Source organism: Canis lupus, chromosome 32 (assembly GCF_048164855.1).
Source record: "Canis lupus baileyi chromosome 32, mCanLup2.hap1, whole genome shotgun sequence".
NCBI classification, from domain to species: domain Eukaryota; kingdom Metazoa; phylum Chordata; class Mammalia; order Carnivora; family Canidae; genus Canis; species Canis lupus.
In genome coordinates, this window is record NC_132869.1 from 39,310,064 (window position 1) to 39,330,579 (window position 20,516).

The 20,516-nt window shown below is 41.7% G+C and overlaps 1 protein-coding gene and 1 pseudogene across 3 annotated transcripts; one reads left to right on the top strand and one right to left on the bottom strand.

Moving 5' to 3' along the window:
• Positions 1–1,368: 1,368 nt before the first annotated feature.
• LOC140622775 (NADH dehydrogenase (ubiquinone) complex I, assembly factor 6-like) lies at positions 1,369–2,907 on the bottom strand (annotated as a pseudogene).
• Positions 2,908–4,931: 2,024 nt separating this feature from the next.
• On the top strand, positions 4,932–14,760 carry TMEM202 (transmembrane protein 202). 3 transcript variants are annotated; one of them, XM_072809521.1, is made up of 5 exons: positions 4,932–5,354; positions 5,878–6,133; positions 13,336–13,485; positions 13,822–13,953; positions 14,421–14,760. In XM_072809521.1, the coding sequence occupies exons 1-5, from the start codon at positions 4,947–4,949 to the stop codon at positions 14,618–14,620; spliced, it is 1,146 nt and encodes a 381-aa protein (XP_072665622.1). In that variant the 5' UTR covers positions 4,932–4,946; the 3' UTR covers positions 14,621–14,760. The 3 variants fall into 3 exon arrangements, with proteins under 3 accessions (XP_072665622.1, XP_072665624.1, XP_072665623.1); XM_072809522.1 differs by lacking the exon at positions 4,932–5,354 and adding an exon at positions 5,505–5,663; XM_072809523.1 differs by lacking the exons at positions 13,336–13,485; positions 13,822–13,953.
• The last annotated feature ends 5,756 nt before the right edge of the window (positions 14,761–20,516 follow it).

Sequence of the window (20,516 nt, forward strand, 5' to 3'; positions counted from 1 at the left end):
GAAATAAAATTGTGTATAAGTTAAAGTTTATTATTTTCTCTATGTATTCATGATTAGAGACTACTTTTACTTAATTTTAGGTGTTATATGACTAAGAAGTCCAAATATACTATGCACTAAACACCATTCTAATGCTTTTCAAATATTAATTCATGTAAATCTCATAACTACCCTGGGAGAAAGGTACCATTACTCCCATTTCACATATAAGGAAATTGGTATAGGGAAGGTTAGATAATGGGCTCAACATCAGAGAGCTAGCAAGTAGTACCACCAACATTTTAATCAAGGCACAATCATAACTACTACTCTATTCTTATTAAGAATCATGTATCAGGATCCCTGGGTGGTGCAGCGGTTTGGCGCCTGCCTTTGGCCCAGGGCGCGATCCTGGAGACCCGGGATTGAGTCCCACATCAGGCTCCCGGTGCATGGAGCCTGCTTCTCCCTCTGCCTGTGTCTCTGCCTCTCTCTCTCTGTGAGACTATCATAAATAAATAAAAATTAAAAAAAAAAAGAATCATGTATCTCAAAAGTCATTAATTGTTAAACCAATCCAAAATTCCCAGGTGTCCCAGTGCATTATAGTTTAAATTTGCTTTTCCCTCATGACTAATAAATTACCCTGAGCACCTTTTTGTATGTTTATTGGCCGTTGTCATATCCGGCAAAATGTCAATTAAGGACTTTGCTCCTTTTTCTATCAGGTTGTCTCCCTCATTGATTTGTAAACGTTCTTTATATATTCCTATTATGAGTTTTTTTTTTATTAGATACACATATTGAAAAGATCTTACCCCACTCTGGATTGCCTCTTTATGTTCTCAGTGGTGTCTTCTAGTGAACAGAAGTTCTGTTTAAAAAAAATTCTTGACGGTGCCTGGGTGGCTCAGTCGGTGAAGTGTCTGCCTTCAGCTCGGGTCGTGATCCTGGGGTCCTGGAATCAAGCCCTCTGGGTGGCGCAGCGGTTTGGCGCCTGCCTTTGGCCCAGGGCGCGATCCTGGAGACCCGGGATTGAATCCCACATCGGGCTCCCGGTGCATGGAGCCTGCTTCTCCCTCTGCCTGTGTCTCTGCGCCTCTCTCTCTCTCTCTGTGACTATCATAAATAATAAATAAAAACATTTTTTAAAAAAGCCCTGAATGGGGCTCCCTGCTCATTGAGGAGTCTGCTTCTCCCTCTCCCCTCGCTGCTCCCCACTGCTTATGCTCTGTCTCACTTTCTATCAAATAAATACATGAACTCTTTTAAAAAATAAAAATAAAAACAATTCTTGGCTTACTACAAAGTCACAAACATATAACTCTGTTTTCTCCTAACGACACTGCTTTTTTTCAATGTTATGAAGTTATTTTGAGTCCTTTTTCTTCATGATGAAACATACACAGATAATGGAAGTAATGGAAGCATTCTTCTGCTGTGAAGATGGGTGGAATATATAAAAATTCTTTGTTGAACTTTCTTTAAGCAGTCCTCCAGAGCAATTCAAAGAAAAGCAGGAAATGTTTTCATGAGAACACTTTTGTCGAAAGGTCTAGCATGCTTTAAGTGCCCAGCATGCTGGGCCAGCAAGGACATAAATATTTCATCTCTCAGATTTATATCTTGGTTCTTCCAGAGAAACACCATGTATTGTGTTTGTCAAACATGCAAATATCCAAGGGAAGGAACACCCTTCTTCTGCTACCATGATAGGGCGTTGTTCTCAAGCATGTGACAATGCCCTGTGCTTTTCCAGTGTGACTTGGGCATGGTCTGTATGAAGTTCCTTTTTACCCCATACTTCCAGTGTTAAATGAAGAGAGAGTTTTGTGCATTTTCAGCATAATTTTTCAGTTCTTGGATGTTATGATATGCTTTGTCATCCGAATTTTGTCTCCTCTACCAATGGTTTTCATAAGCCATATTTTGATCAGAGTATATCTTTTGATAGCAGTTTCCCAGTCACTTTTTCTTCTCAGTCCCCCGTGGTGGGGATCTGACTTTTCATTCACCCTGGGGCTCTGCGAGGTCAGTCTGGGGCCCAGGGGTGGGGCCTGCCTCTGCTGGTGCCTCCCCGAGTTCACTGGCCACTGGCTGCTGTGGTGGAATGTTACACTATACACCATCCACATGTTTTTCCAAAACTGCATTCACATCAGTCCCATTGTTTTCTGAGAGTCTGAGTCCTTAACCAGCCTGAGCCAGTTCCACATAGAAGGGCATCAGTGCAAGAGCAGAGCTCCAGGGTTCTGCAGGGAGGGTGTGGGAGCATAAATAGCCCCCATAATCTGGTTTCTGCAGCAGCTCCACATTGTGTCAAGCTGATGCTAGAGGCTCAAGTTCCACCGGTTTCAGCCATGCCCCTCCTGGACCCCGCAGGCTCCAGGACAGTGGCTGCCACACAAGTGGGGGACCCCAAACTGCTTTTTAGAGTGGGGGAAATGGTGGGACTCTTGGGTGGCTCAGTGGTTGAGCTTTGATCCCGGGATCCGGGATCCAGGATGAAGTCCTGCATTGGGCTCCCTGCAGGGAACTGGCTTCTCCCTCTTCCTATGTCTCTGCTTCTCTCTCTCTCTCTATGTCTGTGATAGAATAAATAAATAAATCTTTTAAAAAAAAAAGAAAAGAAAGAACTGTAGGAAAAAATAAAGTAGGGAAATGGCAACATACCCAGCCACCAGTTAAGGACAAATGCTTGTTTTGTCATAGGCATGCAGGCCCCAGCAAGTTCCCGGCTCGCCAGAGCATCCTACCTTTCAGTCGACCTGACAGTCTAGTGGCCGTCTGACCTGTTCCTTCAATCCCTGGAGAGTTGCATCATTTACCACTGTTCACAAAATGACCTGTTACCCCACACTGCATCAATTTCATCTCTTTGGAAGTGTTCCGGTTCAGTGCTACTGGTGAACCAGGCAGGGGTGACATGTTCTAACCATCAACATTAGTATTCCACCTGTCTCAGTGTGGCCTGTGCCAAGGTCATGCTCAAGCAAACTTGGGAAGACAGTTTAAAAAATAATAATAAGGGATGCCTAGCTGGCTCAGTCGAGAGAGCATGCGACTCTTTATCCCAGGGTCATGAGTTTGAGCCCCACATTGGGTGTAGAGATTATTATAAAAATAAATAAACTTAAAAAAAAATTAAAGGGGGCACCTGGGTGCCTCAGATGGTTAAGCATCTGCCTTTGGCTCAGGTCATGATCTCAGGGTCCTGGCGTTGAGCCACAACATCTGGCTCCTGGCTCAGTGGGGAATCTGCTTCTTCTCCTCCTCCTCATGCTCTCTCTCTCTCTCTCTCTCGGTATCCCTCTGTCTCAAATGAATAAATAAGATCTTTAAAATAATAAAATAAATTTAAAAAGTAATAGTATTTACTGAGCACATATTAAGGCACTGTGCTAAGAGTTTTATGCATGTTATCTCATTTAATGCTCACAAAATTTTATGAGACAGGAATAATTATTGACCCAGTTTTAGACATGAAGAAACTGATGTTTAGTGAGGTTAAGGAAATTGTCCCCAAGGAACCCAGCCAGTGAGTGTTGGAACTAAGTAAGTGCTAGACCGGGAATTGAAAAGCAGGCCTGTGTATTCAATGCCTGTGTCTCGCTTATTAAGCATGCAAGTGCATCTAATAGTCATGCCGTACAAGCCAGTTTGCTATAGATGGAACAGTTTTTCCTATCATCATGCCAGTAGTGCGAGTGTATTACGTTAATTGAAACTTTACAATTTATTTGCATAGCGTGGCCTAAAGGACTCTTTTTTTTTAATTTTTTATTTATTTATGATAGTCACACAGAGAGAGAGAGAGGCAGAGACATAGGCAGAGGGAGAAGCAGGTTCCATGCACCGGGAGCCCGACGTGGGATTCGATCCCGGGTCTCCAGGATCACGCCCTGGGCCAAAGGCAGACGCCAAACCGCTGTGCCACCCAGGGATCCCTAAAGGACTCTTTTGATCTAGCTCTGCCCTATATCTGCAACCCTCAACCTCCCACTTTGAGTTTTTTTTTTTTTAAGATTCTTATTTATTTATTATGAGAGACAGAGAGAGACAGAGAGGCAGAGACACAGACAGAGGGAGAAGCAGGCTCCATGCAGGGAGCCCAATGTGGGACTCAATCCCAGGTCTCCAGGATTTTGCCCTGGGCTGAAGGCGGCGCTAAACCGCTGAGCCACCCAGGCTGCCCCCCACTTTGGGTTTATACCTAGTAGAACCACACTGCTTCTAGTGCCCCGTGCTGTCCATGGCTTCCTGCCTTGAGACATACTATTATCCTCACCTCAAATGCCCTGTCACCTCTATTACCTGGAAAATTCTTTTGCAATCCAGCCAATACATCCCCTCTTCCAGTAGGCCTCCCCTAATTTTCCTCTGACAATGTCAGCTGTTCCATCCTCTGTACCAGCCTCTGTCCTTTATAGAAAAAATATATTGCCCATTCATTCACTTAACACTAAATACTATTCTTTCCAGGCACTAGGCTAAGTACTGGGAAACCGAGAGTCAAATAACTCTTTTGGAGAAAGCAGACTTCACGCTAAGGCAGGGACATAAACTCACTAACTGCCGGTTGTTCCCACCAGATGACATAAAGTATAGGTTTCGACAGGTTGGGGCAGGCCAGGAGAGGGTAGGCTAGGAGAGGAGTGTGATAGGGCATTCTGATTCAGCCCAAATTTAGGAATCAGAGTTTATCTGTTCATGGAAAACAAGAGCTGGCAACGCAGCTGGGCATTTATTGGAATAAATGTCCGTGATGTGGAACAGGATGGCATCTGTTCAGCATCTTGGACTAATTTTGAGCCCTTGTGGGAGGAGGAGTGAGGACCAACGCTGAGAGAGTTGTTTGAAAAGGAGACTTGGAGCTGGTCTGGGCACAAGCTGTGCTGGCTGTGGAACCAGGGAAAGGCCATTCTCCTCGCTTCCACACAGAACCCGACCCTGCTGCGTTATCGTGAATGGTAGCTTTCAGCACCCTGGCTGGCAGCCGCCTGCGCTGGGGTCCTGGCACCTTCGCAGTGGGCCCTGTGGGCACTGGCAGGGCCAGGGGCCTAACAGCCTGGGATGGCTTCACGAGCAGAGGGAAATGGAGCAAGAAAGGAAGCAGAGGGCGGATGCTGCATGCCGAACCGTGGCTGGCAGATTGGTTCCTCAGCCTGCGGAGACTTACCTGGAGCCTTCCACCTGGCGTTGGGGCAAGAGAGGGAATTCCATTCAGACTACTGGCAATCTTGAATTCTCACCACAAGCTATTGAGTCCTGAAGATATCCGGTTAGCTTTTTTATTTGCCGTTAGAGAGCTGTGTTTCATTCATCTTTATACCCCCGGACCTAACACAAAGCCTGACACAGCAACTGCTGACAAGGTATTTATGGATTTATTTAAATGAGAGAGTTGAAAGGAGTCAGAGAAGGGAGGGGGGGAGCATCCCACCTGATTAAATGTGATGATTTGTTCCTGATCTGATTAAACCCAAAATATGAAACAGAAATGGAATCTGGGCCATGGGATCTGGCCCCTTTTGGTCCTGCCAGCACGTGTGAGAGGGGCTGAGACAAATTCCGTGGCAGTTAGAAAGGAGCTGGCTGCCAAGATGGAGAAGAGGGAACAATTAGTCTTGACCTTCTATAATCCTAAGGTTCCCAAACTTAAGGGGAACCGGAACTACCAAAGGGTAAGGAGGTACCTAATTACAATTAGGTCAGATGGGAGGAAGAGGACTTACTTAAAGGTGGGCCTAGACAGTGTCCTAGAGATAGAGATCACCCTGGGTAGGGACAGACATCCACAGATCAAACCCACACGGGGATGCTTAAGGTAGAGATGAATAAGAGACCCTGGGGATCAAGGGTCTTTCTGGGCAGGCAATATTTCCCTCATCCTTGTAGCCTACTCTCCCCATCAACCAACATCCGAGTGACTCGATGCCACCCCAGAGGCAGCAGCAGCATGTGGATCAGATACACATCTACATCCGAATGCTCTGTGTCAGCCTGTGTGGCTTTGGTCTCCTAATGCTGACCGGCACGTCCTCACTGAACTGGGTGCAGTTCCTGGTGATCAAGAATGGCCTTGAGCTCTACGCAGGACTCTGGATCACATGCAACCATGAGCTGTGCTGGAGCCACACACCCAAGTCACCCTGTGAGTGCCACCAAACTAAACACCGCAGGCCCCACAGTTCCAGAGCTTTCTGCCATATAGGCTCTTCATCTTTCTTCCTCCAAGATCTCTTTGCCCTCACCTCTCCATGAGGAGTGATGGATCTCAGCCAAATTGTGAATATAGCCATGCTTTTCTTTGGTGTTCTCAGTGTACCTTTTCTCCCCACCCCCACCATTTCTTGGTTGTTTCATCTCCCAGATTAGTAGTTTTTTACTTTCTGGGAAGAACTGGTTGGGCCTTTATAAGCTGTCACTGTGAAGCATTGTGATTAGTATTCTAATGTGGCTTGCAGAAATAGAAGTAATTGATCAGAACTGGGAAACAAAGCAAAGTGTCTCAGCCTCTATCAGATTTAACTTTATTTTATTTTTTTTAAGATTTTATTTATTTATTCATGAGAAAGAGAGACAGAGAGAGGCAGAGACACAGGCAGAGGGAAAAGCAGGCTCCATGCAGGGAGCCCGACTTGGGACTCGATTCCGGGTCTCCAGGATCACGCCCTGGGCCAAAGGCGGTGCTAAACCGCTGAGCCACCCGGGCTGCCCCAGATTTAACTTTTAAGGTCAACTTATTCTTTGGCTAATAGTTGAAGAGAATGTAAATGCATGTCAGACAGACGTTATAACAAATGTCAGCTACTTAGAGTAAATTCTTAACGTCAAATTTTATGTGAATTTAGGTAAATTTGAAAATGCAATACAAAGCATTTACAAATAAGTTTCTGGAAAAAAAGTTTCTGGGGCTAGAAGATACCATATGCATGAGTTTTTTTCAATCAGGACCAAGACTTAGAGGAAAGACATAACTACGCTGAACAGTTTCCCCATCATCCACAAAAGATACATTTACACGGAGAAACAGGTATTGTGAAAGAAAGCATGCATGTAATAAAGCATTTATTTCTTTTTCTCAGATAAGCAAGGGCCCCAGATGCTGGAAGTGGGGTTGGGGGTTGCACTGAGGCTCGACCCTAAGCTGGAGCATCTATGGCATATGGAATTAAGGGGCAGGACCCTAACACAGATCTTGGGAAGAAACTAAAACCACAGGCAGGCCGACAATTCAACTGCATCTTCAACTTAAGAGAAAAACTAGGGAAAATATTTGCAACAAATAAGAAAAATAAAAGACTAACAGCCTTAATATTTTTTTAAAAACTTATTAATAAAAAAGGCAAATACCCTTATTTATTATAAATTCTTGATAGTTCACAGAACAGAAACTAAAAGTGTCTAATAAGTGTAAGAAAAAACTATTTTAACCTTAATCAGTCACTAAAGAAAGGCAAACCAAACGAACAGTGAGACAAGATTTTTCAAACATGACATAAGCAGAGTTTTTAAAATGATAATGCACAACGCCAGACACCCTCATATACACTGAGCACCATGTAAATGGGTATAACTAAAGCAATATGATTATGGGTATCCAGAGATTTACACTCACGAATTCCATTTCTAGGGAAATGGAATTAAAGATACAGATATAAAAATTAAACTGCAGTCATATTTATGTAATTGTCTCCAACCTAAAATTCAGGACTTGGGATTATTATTTAAATATTTAGTGAGTCAGAATCTTGGAATTTTGTCACTTAACAGTAGCAAATAGTTTATTTCTTGGGGCCTGGAATTCACCTAAGAGGCCAACTGTTAATGATTTAGAGAAGGTCAACTGAGTCCTCTAAGTATTCAATTATAAGTCAGGTGTCTACCCTATTTCCAATGTTAACTAGTCCTAATTCCAAGACTAGTAAGTAGTTTGCAGTACAGATCTAAAAATGAATTCCTCAAATGTAATGAGTATGTCCAGACCTCATCAACCTGTGACAGTATGTTATTATTGTCCAAATTCAAGAACTTTAAACTTTTTATCTATTTAGTCCCCTTTCCCATGGTACCCCTTGTCATTTCTGAGAGTTTCATGGGGACTCTCTCAGGTGGACTCAAGAATGTGTACGCTCATGTTTCTCTGTCCTGGACTCACATTAGGCCATTGAGCCTCTCTGCTTGGCCTCTGCCTTCACCTCATTCAAGATGACTGAGAGCCTCTCTGCTGTGGCTGTTGCTAACGGAATGGAGAAGGAGTGGGGAGTAGCAGACCCCATCCTTCACTTTTATTGCTAGGTCTCAAGAGTGGAACAGCCCCTTCTGTTAACTCCCCTGTAGCATGGGTGAGATCAGACCATGGTGTAAAGGAATGTGTGGCTGCACAGAGTAACTTGAACTGCCTGGAGGACTGTGGGGAAGAAAAGTAGGTCTTTTAGTCGGAGCACTGGAGCCTCCAGTGGAAGCCACTGCATGAGAAATACAGCCAAGCTGCGTAGGGATGCTTAACTCTGGCACTCTAACTGGGTTACCAGGGAACCTAAATCCTAGGCTGATTTCACAGCCTCCTCTCTAGGGTTCTAGGTCTCCATCCAGGATCTTTTCCATTCCCAAACCACCGCCTCTTTCGTGAGCCTGGAGAGGTTTGTCTCGGCCTTATGTGGCTGGAACGAAGGTGCAGTGGCAACAGCACGGAAGTTTAGATTTGGCTAAATAAGTGAGCTAATCCCTCAGCAGCACCTTCTTCATCTTCTAAATCCATATCCACACCTCACCTCAACTCACTTGGTCTAGCTCCTTCATAATTCAAAGGAGCTAGATCCTTGTGAAGCACTGCCCTCCTATCCTGGCTTTGATTTTTGCTGAAGGACCTGGGGTACAGTGAGAGGAATCCCACTCCCAAGTCTCTTTGGGACCCCTGAGTATCAGGTGCTTAGCTCTTCCTATGGCTGGCTCCTCTCCTATGCTTCTTTCTTCTCATGTCACTTGGCTTCACCCACTGCTTCCTTCCAGGGTGTCAACAGCTGTAAAAGAAAAGAATATCTATTGTTAACTAAGCTTATTTGTTCACAAGAGCAAGGTGACTTCTAGCCCTACCCGTCACTGTCCAAAACTTCCAGGACAAAGTTTTACTTTCATAACAGTAGAACGAGATCCTGCCCACCAATTACAAACTGCCAAGTGGTGAATGTTCAATCCACTGAGAATCATTACTGCTTTCTGGTAGGGTAGTATCCCTTCCAGCCTCGGTCGCTTTTATGTCCCACCTGATGGTGCTCTGAGGTATAGAATCACTGACTGGGATGACCCCAAGAACACTACTAAGGATCTTACCAAACTTTTCAAATGATTTGGACTTCTTCCTCTCCAAATTGAGTCATATCTTCTCTCTTCCAGGCCATTAGCTTCATGGCTTTCAGTAAACTGGGATGTTTGCCTTGCTATTCCTCCAACTGGAGGCCACACCAAATATTACTAAGGAGATCTTCATAAATGTTTGGATATAGGTGACCCATGTGGGCGTTCCTTGTATCTAGGGCACTTCTCTTTTCTTGGACCAAAGCTTCTTACTGACAAGCAGAGCCTCGTCAGGCCTAAGACCTAACGTAGGTCCTAGGATCTTTGAAACTTTGACAAGTAAGCTGCTGCAAAAACTGACATTTAAAAGGTGAAATAGCCTTTGATCTTACAGGAGATGGAGGCTCAAACTCAGCTTTGGGAAGCTTGTTTTGTCTTGTTCAATTATTTAGAAAAAAAAACTATGACGTTAACCAAATGCCATCATTTTATACTATGGGGCTAAGTGTTTAGTTTGGTCAGATAATAAATTGTGTATGACTATGACTAGCAGACTTGCTTCCTTTGGAGGTGAGACTATCCTATGCTGCAAACCTTTGGTTGTTCCTTTGGATTGTGAGTCCTCTTGTTTGTGTAATTTCAGGAGATGAGTCACTAAGACAGAGAAGATTGTAAGAACATGAAGGCAAATCTTCCCATCATGGTGAAAGAAAGACTGGACTGTAACATATCTTAGATAGGACTTGGATATCCATATCTTTGTACATTTTTGTGTTTTATTTCATTTGAACTAGCACAAACTAAAGAGTGAATCTATTTGTAATGATTCAGAAGAATCTCATGGATTCCCAAAGGCAAGAAGTTTGTTGTACCTTGAGAGATCTCAGTCAAAATCAAGCCTGCCACTCTACAATTGCTTTATTTTTTTATTTTAATTTTTATTTTTTTATGATAGTCACACACAGAGAGAGAGAGAGAGGCAGAGACACAGGCAGAGGGAGAAGCAGGCTCCATGCACCGGGAGCCCGATGTGGGATTCGATCCCGGGTCTCCAGGATCGCGCTCTGGGCCAAAGGCAGGCGCCAAACCGCTGCGCCACCCAGGGATCCCTCTACAATTGCTTTATAGTTCATTTTTGTTTCTATTTCATCACTTCTCCTCAGTTTTTCCTATTTATTAGTATGCAAGTACTCAAAAAGTGATATCCCAGTCTAGCTTTGTATCTTCTTGGTTCAAGCAAACAAAAGAGCATCAATAAGTCTTGAATCCAAATTTCCAAGCATAAGAATAAAATTGGTCCAACATGGGTCAGATCTTCCCTCTTCTAATTAGCTCTAATCAAGGGACTACAAGCAAAGGTCCAGGACTATAGGCAAGGGCTGCTAGGTCCTGTGGGGTATTGTGGGCTAAATACCATGAAGGATACCTATCACACTGGGCTTCATGAAGCTCAGTGAGAGCTGATGGTTCTAACTGGCTACACATCCTGCTAATTCTGAATGACCAAGGTTTCAAGAAATACGTTGCTCTTGGGTTATCATGTTTTAATGTGGCTAACTTGTTTGGATCACAGAACAACTCACCTCTGTGGGTAGGCGTGTGGTTTCTCTTCAGAGGCTTTAATATTATTGGTGATGTTAGAAAGTGGTCAGTTCTAGAGAACAAAATAAGACTTAAGAGGCAGATTTTAAACTGGGATAGGCTTTGACATAATTTCTTCTCTCTGGGTTACTTGGAAGCTGAACTGGAATCTCAGGCATGGAAGTGCTTAGAGAATTTTCAGTGGTAGAGATGAGTTGGCCCCTGCTACCTTGAAACAGGAAAAAAGCTGGACTAGGAGGCACCCTCTAAAGGCTATTTTTTTAAAAAATTTTTTATTGGAGTTCAGTTTGCCAACATATAGCATATCACCCAGTGCTCATCCCGTCAAGTGCCCCCCTCAGTGCCCATCATCCAGTCACCCCAACCCCCTGCCCACCTCCCCTTCCACTACCCCTTGTTCGTTTCCCAGAGTTAGGAGTATTTCAGGTTCTGTCTCCCTCTCTGATATTTCCCACTCATTTTCTCTCCTTTCCCCTTTATTCCCTTTCACTATTTTTTATATTCCCCCAAATGAATGAGACCATATAATGTTTGTCCTTCTCCGATTGACTTACTTCACTCAGCATAATACTCTCCAGTTCCATCCACGTCGAAGCAAATGGTATTGAAGAGATTGCAGGATCTGTGGCATCTCAGAAGAGCTATATTTACTTGCAGTTGTGTATTCTTCTTTATTTTTTTTAAGGTTTTAATTTAAATTCCAGTTAGTTAACATACAGCGTTATATTAGTTTCAGGTGTACAATATAGTGATTCAGCACTTCCATACATTACAACAATCGCACTCCTTAATTCCCATCACCTATTTCACCCATCCCCCCACCTACCTCCTCTCTAGTAACCATCAGTTTGTTCTATAGAGTTAAGAGTCCATTTCTTGGTTTGCCTCTTTCTTTCTCTTTTTCTGTTTGCTTGTTTGTCTCTTCAGTTCCACATATGAGTGAAATCATATAGTATTTCTCTTTTCCTGACTGACTTTTTTGCTTAACATGGTACTCTCTAGCTCCATCCATGCAATTGCAGATGGCAAAATTTCATTGTTTTTTATGGCTGAGTAATATTCCACTCTATTTTATATTTACATATATGTATATATAATCTTCTTTATCCATTTATCAGCTGATGGACATGGGCTGCTGCCATAATTTGGCTATTGTAGATAATGCTGCTCTGAACATTGGGGTGCTTATATGTTAAAGAATTGCTGTGGAAGTCAAGGGAAGGATATGTTTTGTAGATGGTAGCAAAAAGTAATGTTTAGCATGCCTCTTCTCTCTTACCAACATCCAATCTGCAGAGAGCAGAGATCTTGAGCCAGGAGATGAGGGAAGAAGCAGTGTTATGGTACTTGGGTAAGGGCTTTAGAGCTAAAGAACATTAAAAGACATCTCCCTGAGCAAATGTGAGGCAGAGCCTTGAGGGACTTTCAGGAAACAAACAAACAAACAAATAGAAGATGTTTTTAGGGTATTAAATTCCTGCAATCCGGTAAACTCAGGCTTGAAATCATAACAATATGGGAGTTTAAGTAGATGGGACTTGATTTTGTAGCCACAGGTTGGCAAAGCGTATGCACGCCAGATATATTTGAAAGAGAAAAAACAAATAGAAACAAACTACAAGTCCAACAACGGTTAAATCATTAAGCAAAATATGTTAATATAGTAAACTGGTAGCCATTAAAAATTGTATTTACAACAGGTAATTTGGGGAAAAAATCTCATCATATAATCTTTTTCTTTTTTAAGACTTTATTATTTATTCATGAGAGACACACAGAGAGGCAAAGACACAGGCAGAGGCAGAAGTAGGCTCCCTGAAGGGAGCCCAGTGTGGGACTCAATCCCAGGACTCCGGGATCATGCCCTGAACTGAAGGCAGTTGCTCAACCACTGAACAAGCCAAGTGCCCTCATCATACAATCTTAAGAAAAAATTCACTTGATACTCAGTATCATATTCGCTATGTACAGAGGATAGAAAAATACTGGAAAGAAATAATATAAAAGGCTAACAGTAGCTGCCTCTGGGTAGGGGAATTGTGGATGATTTTTTCCCCCTGCTTCTTGGTACTTTTCTTGCTTTTCCAATGCTTATATTGAACATGTATTACTTTTAGAATTAGAATTAGGAACAAGGAAATGTTTTAATCTGTGTTGTGATGTTAAAGTCTTATAAGCTAGTTTACAACTGAGTTAAAAGTGTTAATGCATCCAAAACTATCTGTATATTCTCTTCAGTTTTACAATGAAGGCTTTGCCTTCACAGTAAATAAATTCCAACTATCAATGAAAATCTGGGAAATAAGATATTTATATGTGCCCTGGATGCCACATGTCAAGCTCTGCTTCATCCTCCTTAGTCCTCATGCCCTTCTCTAAGACTCTGTTTGGTTTTCTTAAGAGAGGTCCCCCGCTGGACTAACCAAGCCTTCCCTTTCTCATTCTCCTTGGCAGATTACCTTCAGTTTTCCAGGGCTTTCTTCCTCATCTCTGTCTTTGCCACACTTGTTGCCCTTGTCTGGCTCATCAGTTCTTGCCTGTCTAGAAGAGGAAGCATAACCACCAACTTGGATCTGAAGGTATCCATACTCAGCTTCATCTCAGGTACAGACCTGGATTGGCAGGGTACTACCAGGGTGAAATTGTCAAGGGAACCAAGTTGTCCATGGGGCTTTCATCCTCTTTTTCTTGTTCCTTTCCTCTTTTTCACTATCACATCAGGTGGCTAGCTGCCTGCCCTACCTTACCGTATAAAATACACTTCAGCTCATTTAGCCCAGGGGAGATGTAGAGGCCACTTTCTCTTTCCCGTCTTGGTCAATCCCTAAATTTTAATCCTGCCATACATATGGCATCTGGAAGCAGAAGAAGAGTTGGGGATGATGGTCAAGGCAGAGGGAAGATACTGATGGGCTGTAACATCTTTTCTTCTGGTCCTAGCCATCTCCTTGCTCCTCTGCCTCGTCCTATTTCTGGCACAGGTTTACTGGCATGCTAAGGATGCCTTGGAGCCAGATCTCCTCTGGACCTATCATATTAATTGGTGGAGTGACTTCTTATACATGTTTTCTGGTGAGTCAGTCCCCTGCATTATGCTAAAAAGATGGAAGAGGAAGTCACTTCTTGAAAGGGAGATAGAGTCTAGGAGAAATAGAGGCACTAACTGTTCCTATTTAAGAACATTCATATATGGAGAAGTAGCATGGTATGGTGAAGAAAGCATGGATTTTGGAGTCTTGAAGCTTGTATTTAGCAATCTATTCTACCATTAACTGAGGTGTGCATAGGTTGAGAGACTTGTCTAAAGCCACATAGAAAGTCACAGAAATATCATTTGAATCCAGGAGGTTCAAGCTTTGTCCTCACCATGTGAGAAATACTATAATGAAATGGAAGCATTGGAGGGTAAAGCAACTGCTGGGAGAGTGGAGGGTTGGCTTCACTGAAAAGAGGCCTTTAGAACTGAAGAAAGCATGAGTAAAAAATTTAAAAGTCCAAAGACTGTCTACTGAAACTGACCTCAAATTCTTCTCCTCTAGGGATCATCTCCTTCCTCAACTATATGACTTTCAGCTTTCTTTCCCTTGATCGAAATGTCAGTGCAATTCCCATAGAGAAGTCAAGACTGGGGGTTGGTCCAGTGACTACAGTATTACCTGATGAAGATGGTGGAAAGTTAAGCCCTGAAAAGGAATCTCCAACTGAGGAAGTGAAAACAGACTCAAGAATGGAACTGTGATGATAATAGGAAAACCCAACTGCGCTTGTCTTAAAATGGAGGAGAGTCTGAGTTGGAAATGATGGTGCAGATTCTAGGAAACTGTCCTAATATCATGTCAATGTTGCTGAGGGGGAAAGCATTAAAGCTGCTGAAATACCTTTTGTGTGCACTATGTATTATAGTCATAAAGAAAATAATAAAAATTCACTTAAAATTTCTAAGGAAAAATCAGTGGTTAGGGTCATGAATGAAAGAAACTAGCAACAGAAGCAGTGTGTGGATCAGAGATCTCTTTGGGCATCAGAGATCTTACAGATCAGAGTGATTCATGGAGAAAGACATCAACTAATTCTGCTTGAAATTTTCTATTAATGTGTGGCCTTGGGCACACTCAAGGTGGAAGGCACTTGGCCAATATTGTTGTGTCTGAATTTCAGATCACTACTAGCAACTAGTGGAGATAGTACCTACCATCCTAAGCAGCTGAAAGGTGCGGGAGTGGGGGTGGGGTGCCCTGGGGGCATCCGTGAGGTCCCATTTCCTATGAGGATTGGTCATTTGAAACCTTTACAGTCTTATTATGTGAACCCACTGCTTCTCCCTAGGTGGGGAAATATCTTAACCAGGTCTCCAACAGCCTCTCTGAAATTCTACACAAAATCTGTGTATGCACTTTTCTGTGAAGAGGGCCACAGACTCCATCAGATTCTTGATAGGCCTCTGACTCTTTTGATTCCTTAGGCATCAATTTCATTTTCATGAGCCAAATGAGACCAAAGGACTTTCTTCAACCTAAATATATATGTGAACCAAGTTTAAAGATTTTTCTATTTCTACCATTGTAATACTAAGTAAGTGTGGCAGTGGGGGTGGTGGTGATTTCAGGCCATCACCTAAGTATTTTGATGGCTAAAGATCCCATTCAAACCCAAACCAGAGGGATCCCTGGGTGGTGCAGCGGTTTGGCGCCTGCCTTTGGCCCAGGGTGCGATCCTGGAGACCCGGGATTGAATCCTATGTAGGGCTCCTGGTGCATGGAGCCTGCTTCTCCCTCTGCCTATGTCTCTGCCTCTCTCTCTGTGTGACTATCATAAATCAATAATAAAAAAAAAACCCAAACCAGATTCCATGCAGAAAATGCCTGACATTCTTTTTGTCCTTTATTCCTTGTAAAAGCTACCACCACTATTCTATTGGTTGAGGTCCATACTTCTCCTCCGCAAACCTAGCAATGGAATGGACTAAAGTGCCCAGCTTCCGCCCTTGTTGCTCGTAAAGATAAGCTTTTTGGTACTTTGTATTTAATTTAGAGATCTACTGGTAACCTTTGTGGAAAACATCGCAAACATGGAGTAATTATGTAGTTTTTTGTTTTTGTTTTTGTTTTTTTAAGAGGCATTTGAGTGATTCTTACAATTTATGTAGTTTTTATAATCCTGCTCCCTAATTAGGAAGTCCCAAACATTTCCAGGTGGTAACTGAAAGCCTATTAGATCAATATTTTAGTTTTTATTCCTAAGGATAGGACTTTAGCAGCACATGCATGTGTGCACCCATCCATGGGGACACACATACAAACACACACATATATATGCACTTCACTTTGACCCTACCTTAGAAAACTCTTCATGTTGGCTCCTCTTTCTACCAGGGGATCTTAGTTATAGCAAAATGACTGATGCTTCCTTACTTCAAGGGGCTTTATTTCAGAGGCTCCTCAGGCTATTTCTGAGCTTTTGTCTGATTACAAGAACAGATGTGTATTGAAGTCCAGCTCCCCTTCCTCCCACACCTCTCACACACTAGGTATACCCTCACACAATGACTAATGAAGGGCTCATTGAGGTCACAAGCTTTATAATTCAGTTTGAATATTTTAGTTGTAGGACTGACAGGCAGCTAAGTACTGATGACTCTTCAGGGAGTAGAAGTTTTAAGTGGGATAAGAAGGAAGTAGGTCTGAGTGAGAGTGGAAGATGCTAGATTATAAGAAAGTAACCATAAAGGCCTGGGTTATTAGGAGAAAATGGATAGTAATTATAACAAAGTTTTCTACTTTGCTAGCAGGAATGATCTTATAAGAGACATCCTTTCATTGCTCCTTTAGAAGCTGAATGCACTCTTTTCTTCTCTTTTTGCTTGGAGAGAATTCCTTTAAAAGCCTAAGTGAATTTCCAATAAGATATGTCAGTAAATCATCCTTAGATACCTTCCCTCTGCTCCAAATACATTCATTGCATGATAGGTGAAGTAGAGGGGAGAGAGAGAGAGAAAGAGAGAGAGAGAGAGAAGCTGGAAGAGGGAGGGAGGGAGAGAGATGCAAGATTGAGAAGTATAGCCAGGTCAAAACAAATCAAGCATTTTCACAGACCAGAAAAATGACCAAAATACAAGGTTGCGATTTGAGTTCAGGCATAGATTTAATGGGCTCTAAGTCCAAAAGGAGGTGGGAGTGAATAGGAAGATAGCTCCCACAGACTGAAAAGAGTTAAAGTACTTCTTGAGACACAGACTAGAGGTGGGTTCATGGCTCAAACTGGGGACTTATGGAAAGCCATCAAGCTCTAACTGGGGTTACAGTTTACTTGGAACCACATCCTTGAAGAGGTAAGAGGACACAAATACAACCTTGCTTAACCAAGCAGCCCGTTGGTTCATTAACCAGGTCTGTGATATTCCCGACAACATAGCAGAATGGAAAATCTGAAATACCATATTATGAGACCTGACTGTGGATTGGGGCACATGGCCAAAGGAAGGAAATCCCAAAACCATTGGATGGTATGAGCATAAAGGGAAAGAAAAAAACAAAAAAGGCGACAAAAATTTTTTTGTGCCTGCAAATAAGAATTCCAAACATATAAAGAAATGTTCACAAAAAAATTCGAAGTCAACAATCAGAATATGAATTCATTTCAGACTAATCTGTAGTTTAGTATGCTAGACTTTAAATATTCTTAGGATACAGGAAGAAATATATGATAGAATGATAGATTATAAAAAAGACCCCAAACTATGAGACAAAAATAGATGTAAATAAAACAAAAAATGAATGCTCAAATAAAAATGAAATGAAAAAGAACCCATTAGAAATAATAGAAATGAAAAATATAGTAGTCATTAAAATAAAAAAATCAATAAATTAAAAATCTAGATAGTATACTCAACAAATAGAGAAAATATTTTCAGATATATCTGGAGTATTTGCAAAAATTGACCAAAATAATATGTCTGAGAGAAAATTTCAACAATTTTAAAAGTCTATCAGTCAAGTCAGTCCGTGTTTCCTGACTACAATGACATTAAATTAGAATTCAATAAGAATAATAATTTTTAAAAATTCTCTACATACTATCTAAAAAATGCTCCTTAAAAAAAATTATGAGTAAAGAAGGAATCGAAACGGAAATGACAAAATATCTAGAACTGTAAAAGAATTGCTACCATAAAAACCCACAGCTGTATTTATTTAAAACTAAATTAAGAGAATGATATGTGTTAACTATAAATATTTGAAAAAGTCATTCAATTGTCATCTAGGCTCCCATTATTTCTTTTTTTTTTTTAAGATTTTATTTATTTATTTGAGAGAAAGAGCGAGAGAGAGCATGAGCAGAGGGAAAAGCAGGCTCCTCCATGGCAGGGAGCCCGATGTGGGGCTCGATCCCAGGACCCCGGGAATCATGAGCTGAGCTGAAGTCAGATGTTTAATCAACTGAGCCATCCAGGCACCCCTAGGCTCACGTTATTTCTGATGAGAGATCAGATGTAGATCATTGTTCTCTCACATGTAGCTTTACTCCGGCTGCTTTCAAGATTTTATCTTTGGATTCAGCAATTTATGATGTGCTTTTTTTTTATTTCTTTAAGGTTTTCAGATTCATACATCAGAATCATTTGTAAAATTTGGTAAGTTTGCAGCTGCTATTTTTCTCCCCATTCTCACTTTTTCCAGGACTCCAATTTCACCTTTTTTTGTCCAGTTGGAATTTGACATTGTTCATTTTTCGTCAATTTTTTTCTCTCAGTTCTTCAAATTGGTCAATTTTCATTAACTTATATTCAAGTTCACTGACTCTTTTTAAAATTTCTTAATGATAGTCACAGAGAGAGAGAGAGACAGAGACAGAGACAGAGACATAGGCAGAGGGAGAAGCAGGCTCCATGCACCGGGAGCCCGACATGGAATTCGATCCCGGGTCTCCAGGATCGCGCCCTGGGCCAAAGGCAGGCGCCAAACCGCTGCGCCACCTGGGGATCCCTCACTGACTCTTTATCCAACTGCGTCCAATTTGCTATTAAGTCCGTTGTGAATTTTTCATTGTAGTTATTGTATTTTTCAGATCCAGAATTTCCACTTAGTTTTTAAAAATATTTTCTCTATCTTTGTTGAGATCCCATATCTGCTCATTCATTATGGATTTATCTTCTTTTCAGTCCTTATAAAATGTATAAGATTTATTAATAAATCTTTATTATTTATTATTAATTTATTTTTTAAAGATTTCATTTATTTATTCATCAGGGACACAGAGAGAGAGGCAGAGACACAGGCAGGGGAGAGGCAGGCTCCATGTGGGGAGCCCAATGTGGGACTCGATCCCAGGACTCAGGGATCATGACCTGAGCCAAAGGCAGATGCTCAACCACTGAGCCATCCAGGCATCCTTCAGCCCTTATAAAAATTTAAAAAAATATTTTATTTATTTATTCATAATAGACATAGAGAGAGAGAGAGAGAAGCAGGCTCCATGCCGGGAGCCCAACGTCGGACTCGATCCCGGGACTCCAGGGTCAAGCCCTGGGCCAAAGGCAGGCGCTAAACAGCTGAGCCACCCAGGGATCCCCTGCCCTTATAAAAATTTATAATGGCTCCTTTAAAGTCATTTTCTGATCATTATGACACCTGAATCATCTTATTTTCCTCTTTAAGTTTTAGCTATTTTTATATTTTACATTTATTTTTTAAATTCAATTAATTAACATATGATGTATTATTCGTCTCAGAGGTAGAGGTCAGCAATTCACCACTCTTATATAATACTCGGTACTCATTACATCACGTGCCTTCCTTAATATCCATCATCCAGTTACCCCATCCCTCCCACCCAGCTCCCCTCCAACAACCCTGTTTGTTTCCTATAACTAAGAGTCTTATGGTTTGTCTCCCTCTCTGATTTAATCTTGCTTTATTTTTTCCTCTCTTCCCCTATGATCCTCTGTTTTGTTTCTTAAATTCCATATATGAGTGAGATCATATGATAATTATTTCTCTGAATGATTTATTTTGCTTAGCATAATATCTTCTAGTTCTATCCACATCATTGGAAATGGCAAGATTTTACTTTTTTGATGGCTGAGTAGTAGTCCATTGTGTGTGTGTGTGTGTGTGTGTGTGTATCTCACATCTTATTGATTCATGTGTCGATGGCCATCTGGGCTCTTTCCATAGTTTGGCTATTGCGGACATTGCTGCTATAAACATCGGGGTGCAGGTACATGTTTGGATCACTGTGTTTGTATCTTTGGGGTAAATAGTGCAATTGCTGGGTCATAGGGTAGCTCTATTTTCAACTTTCAGAGCAACTTCCATACTGTTTTCCAGAGTGGCTGCACCAGCTTGCATTCCCACCAACAATGTAAGAGGATTCCCCTTTCTCTGCATTCTCGCCAACATCTGCCATTTCCTGACTAGTTAATTTTAGCCATTCTGACTGGTGTGAGGTGGTATCTTATTATGATTTTGATTTGTATTTCCCTGATGCCAAGTGATGTTGAGCATTTACTTATACATCTGTTGGCCATTGTAGGTCTTCTTTGGAGAAATATCTGTTCATGTCTTCTGCCCATTTCTTGGCTGGGTTTTTTGTTTTTTGGGTGTTGAGTTTGGTAAGCTCTTTATAGATTTTGGATA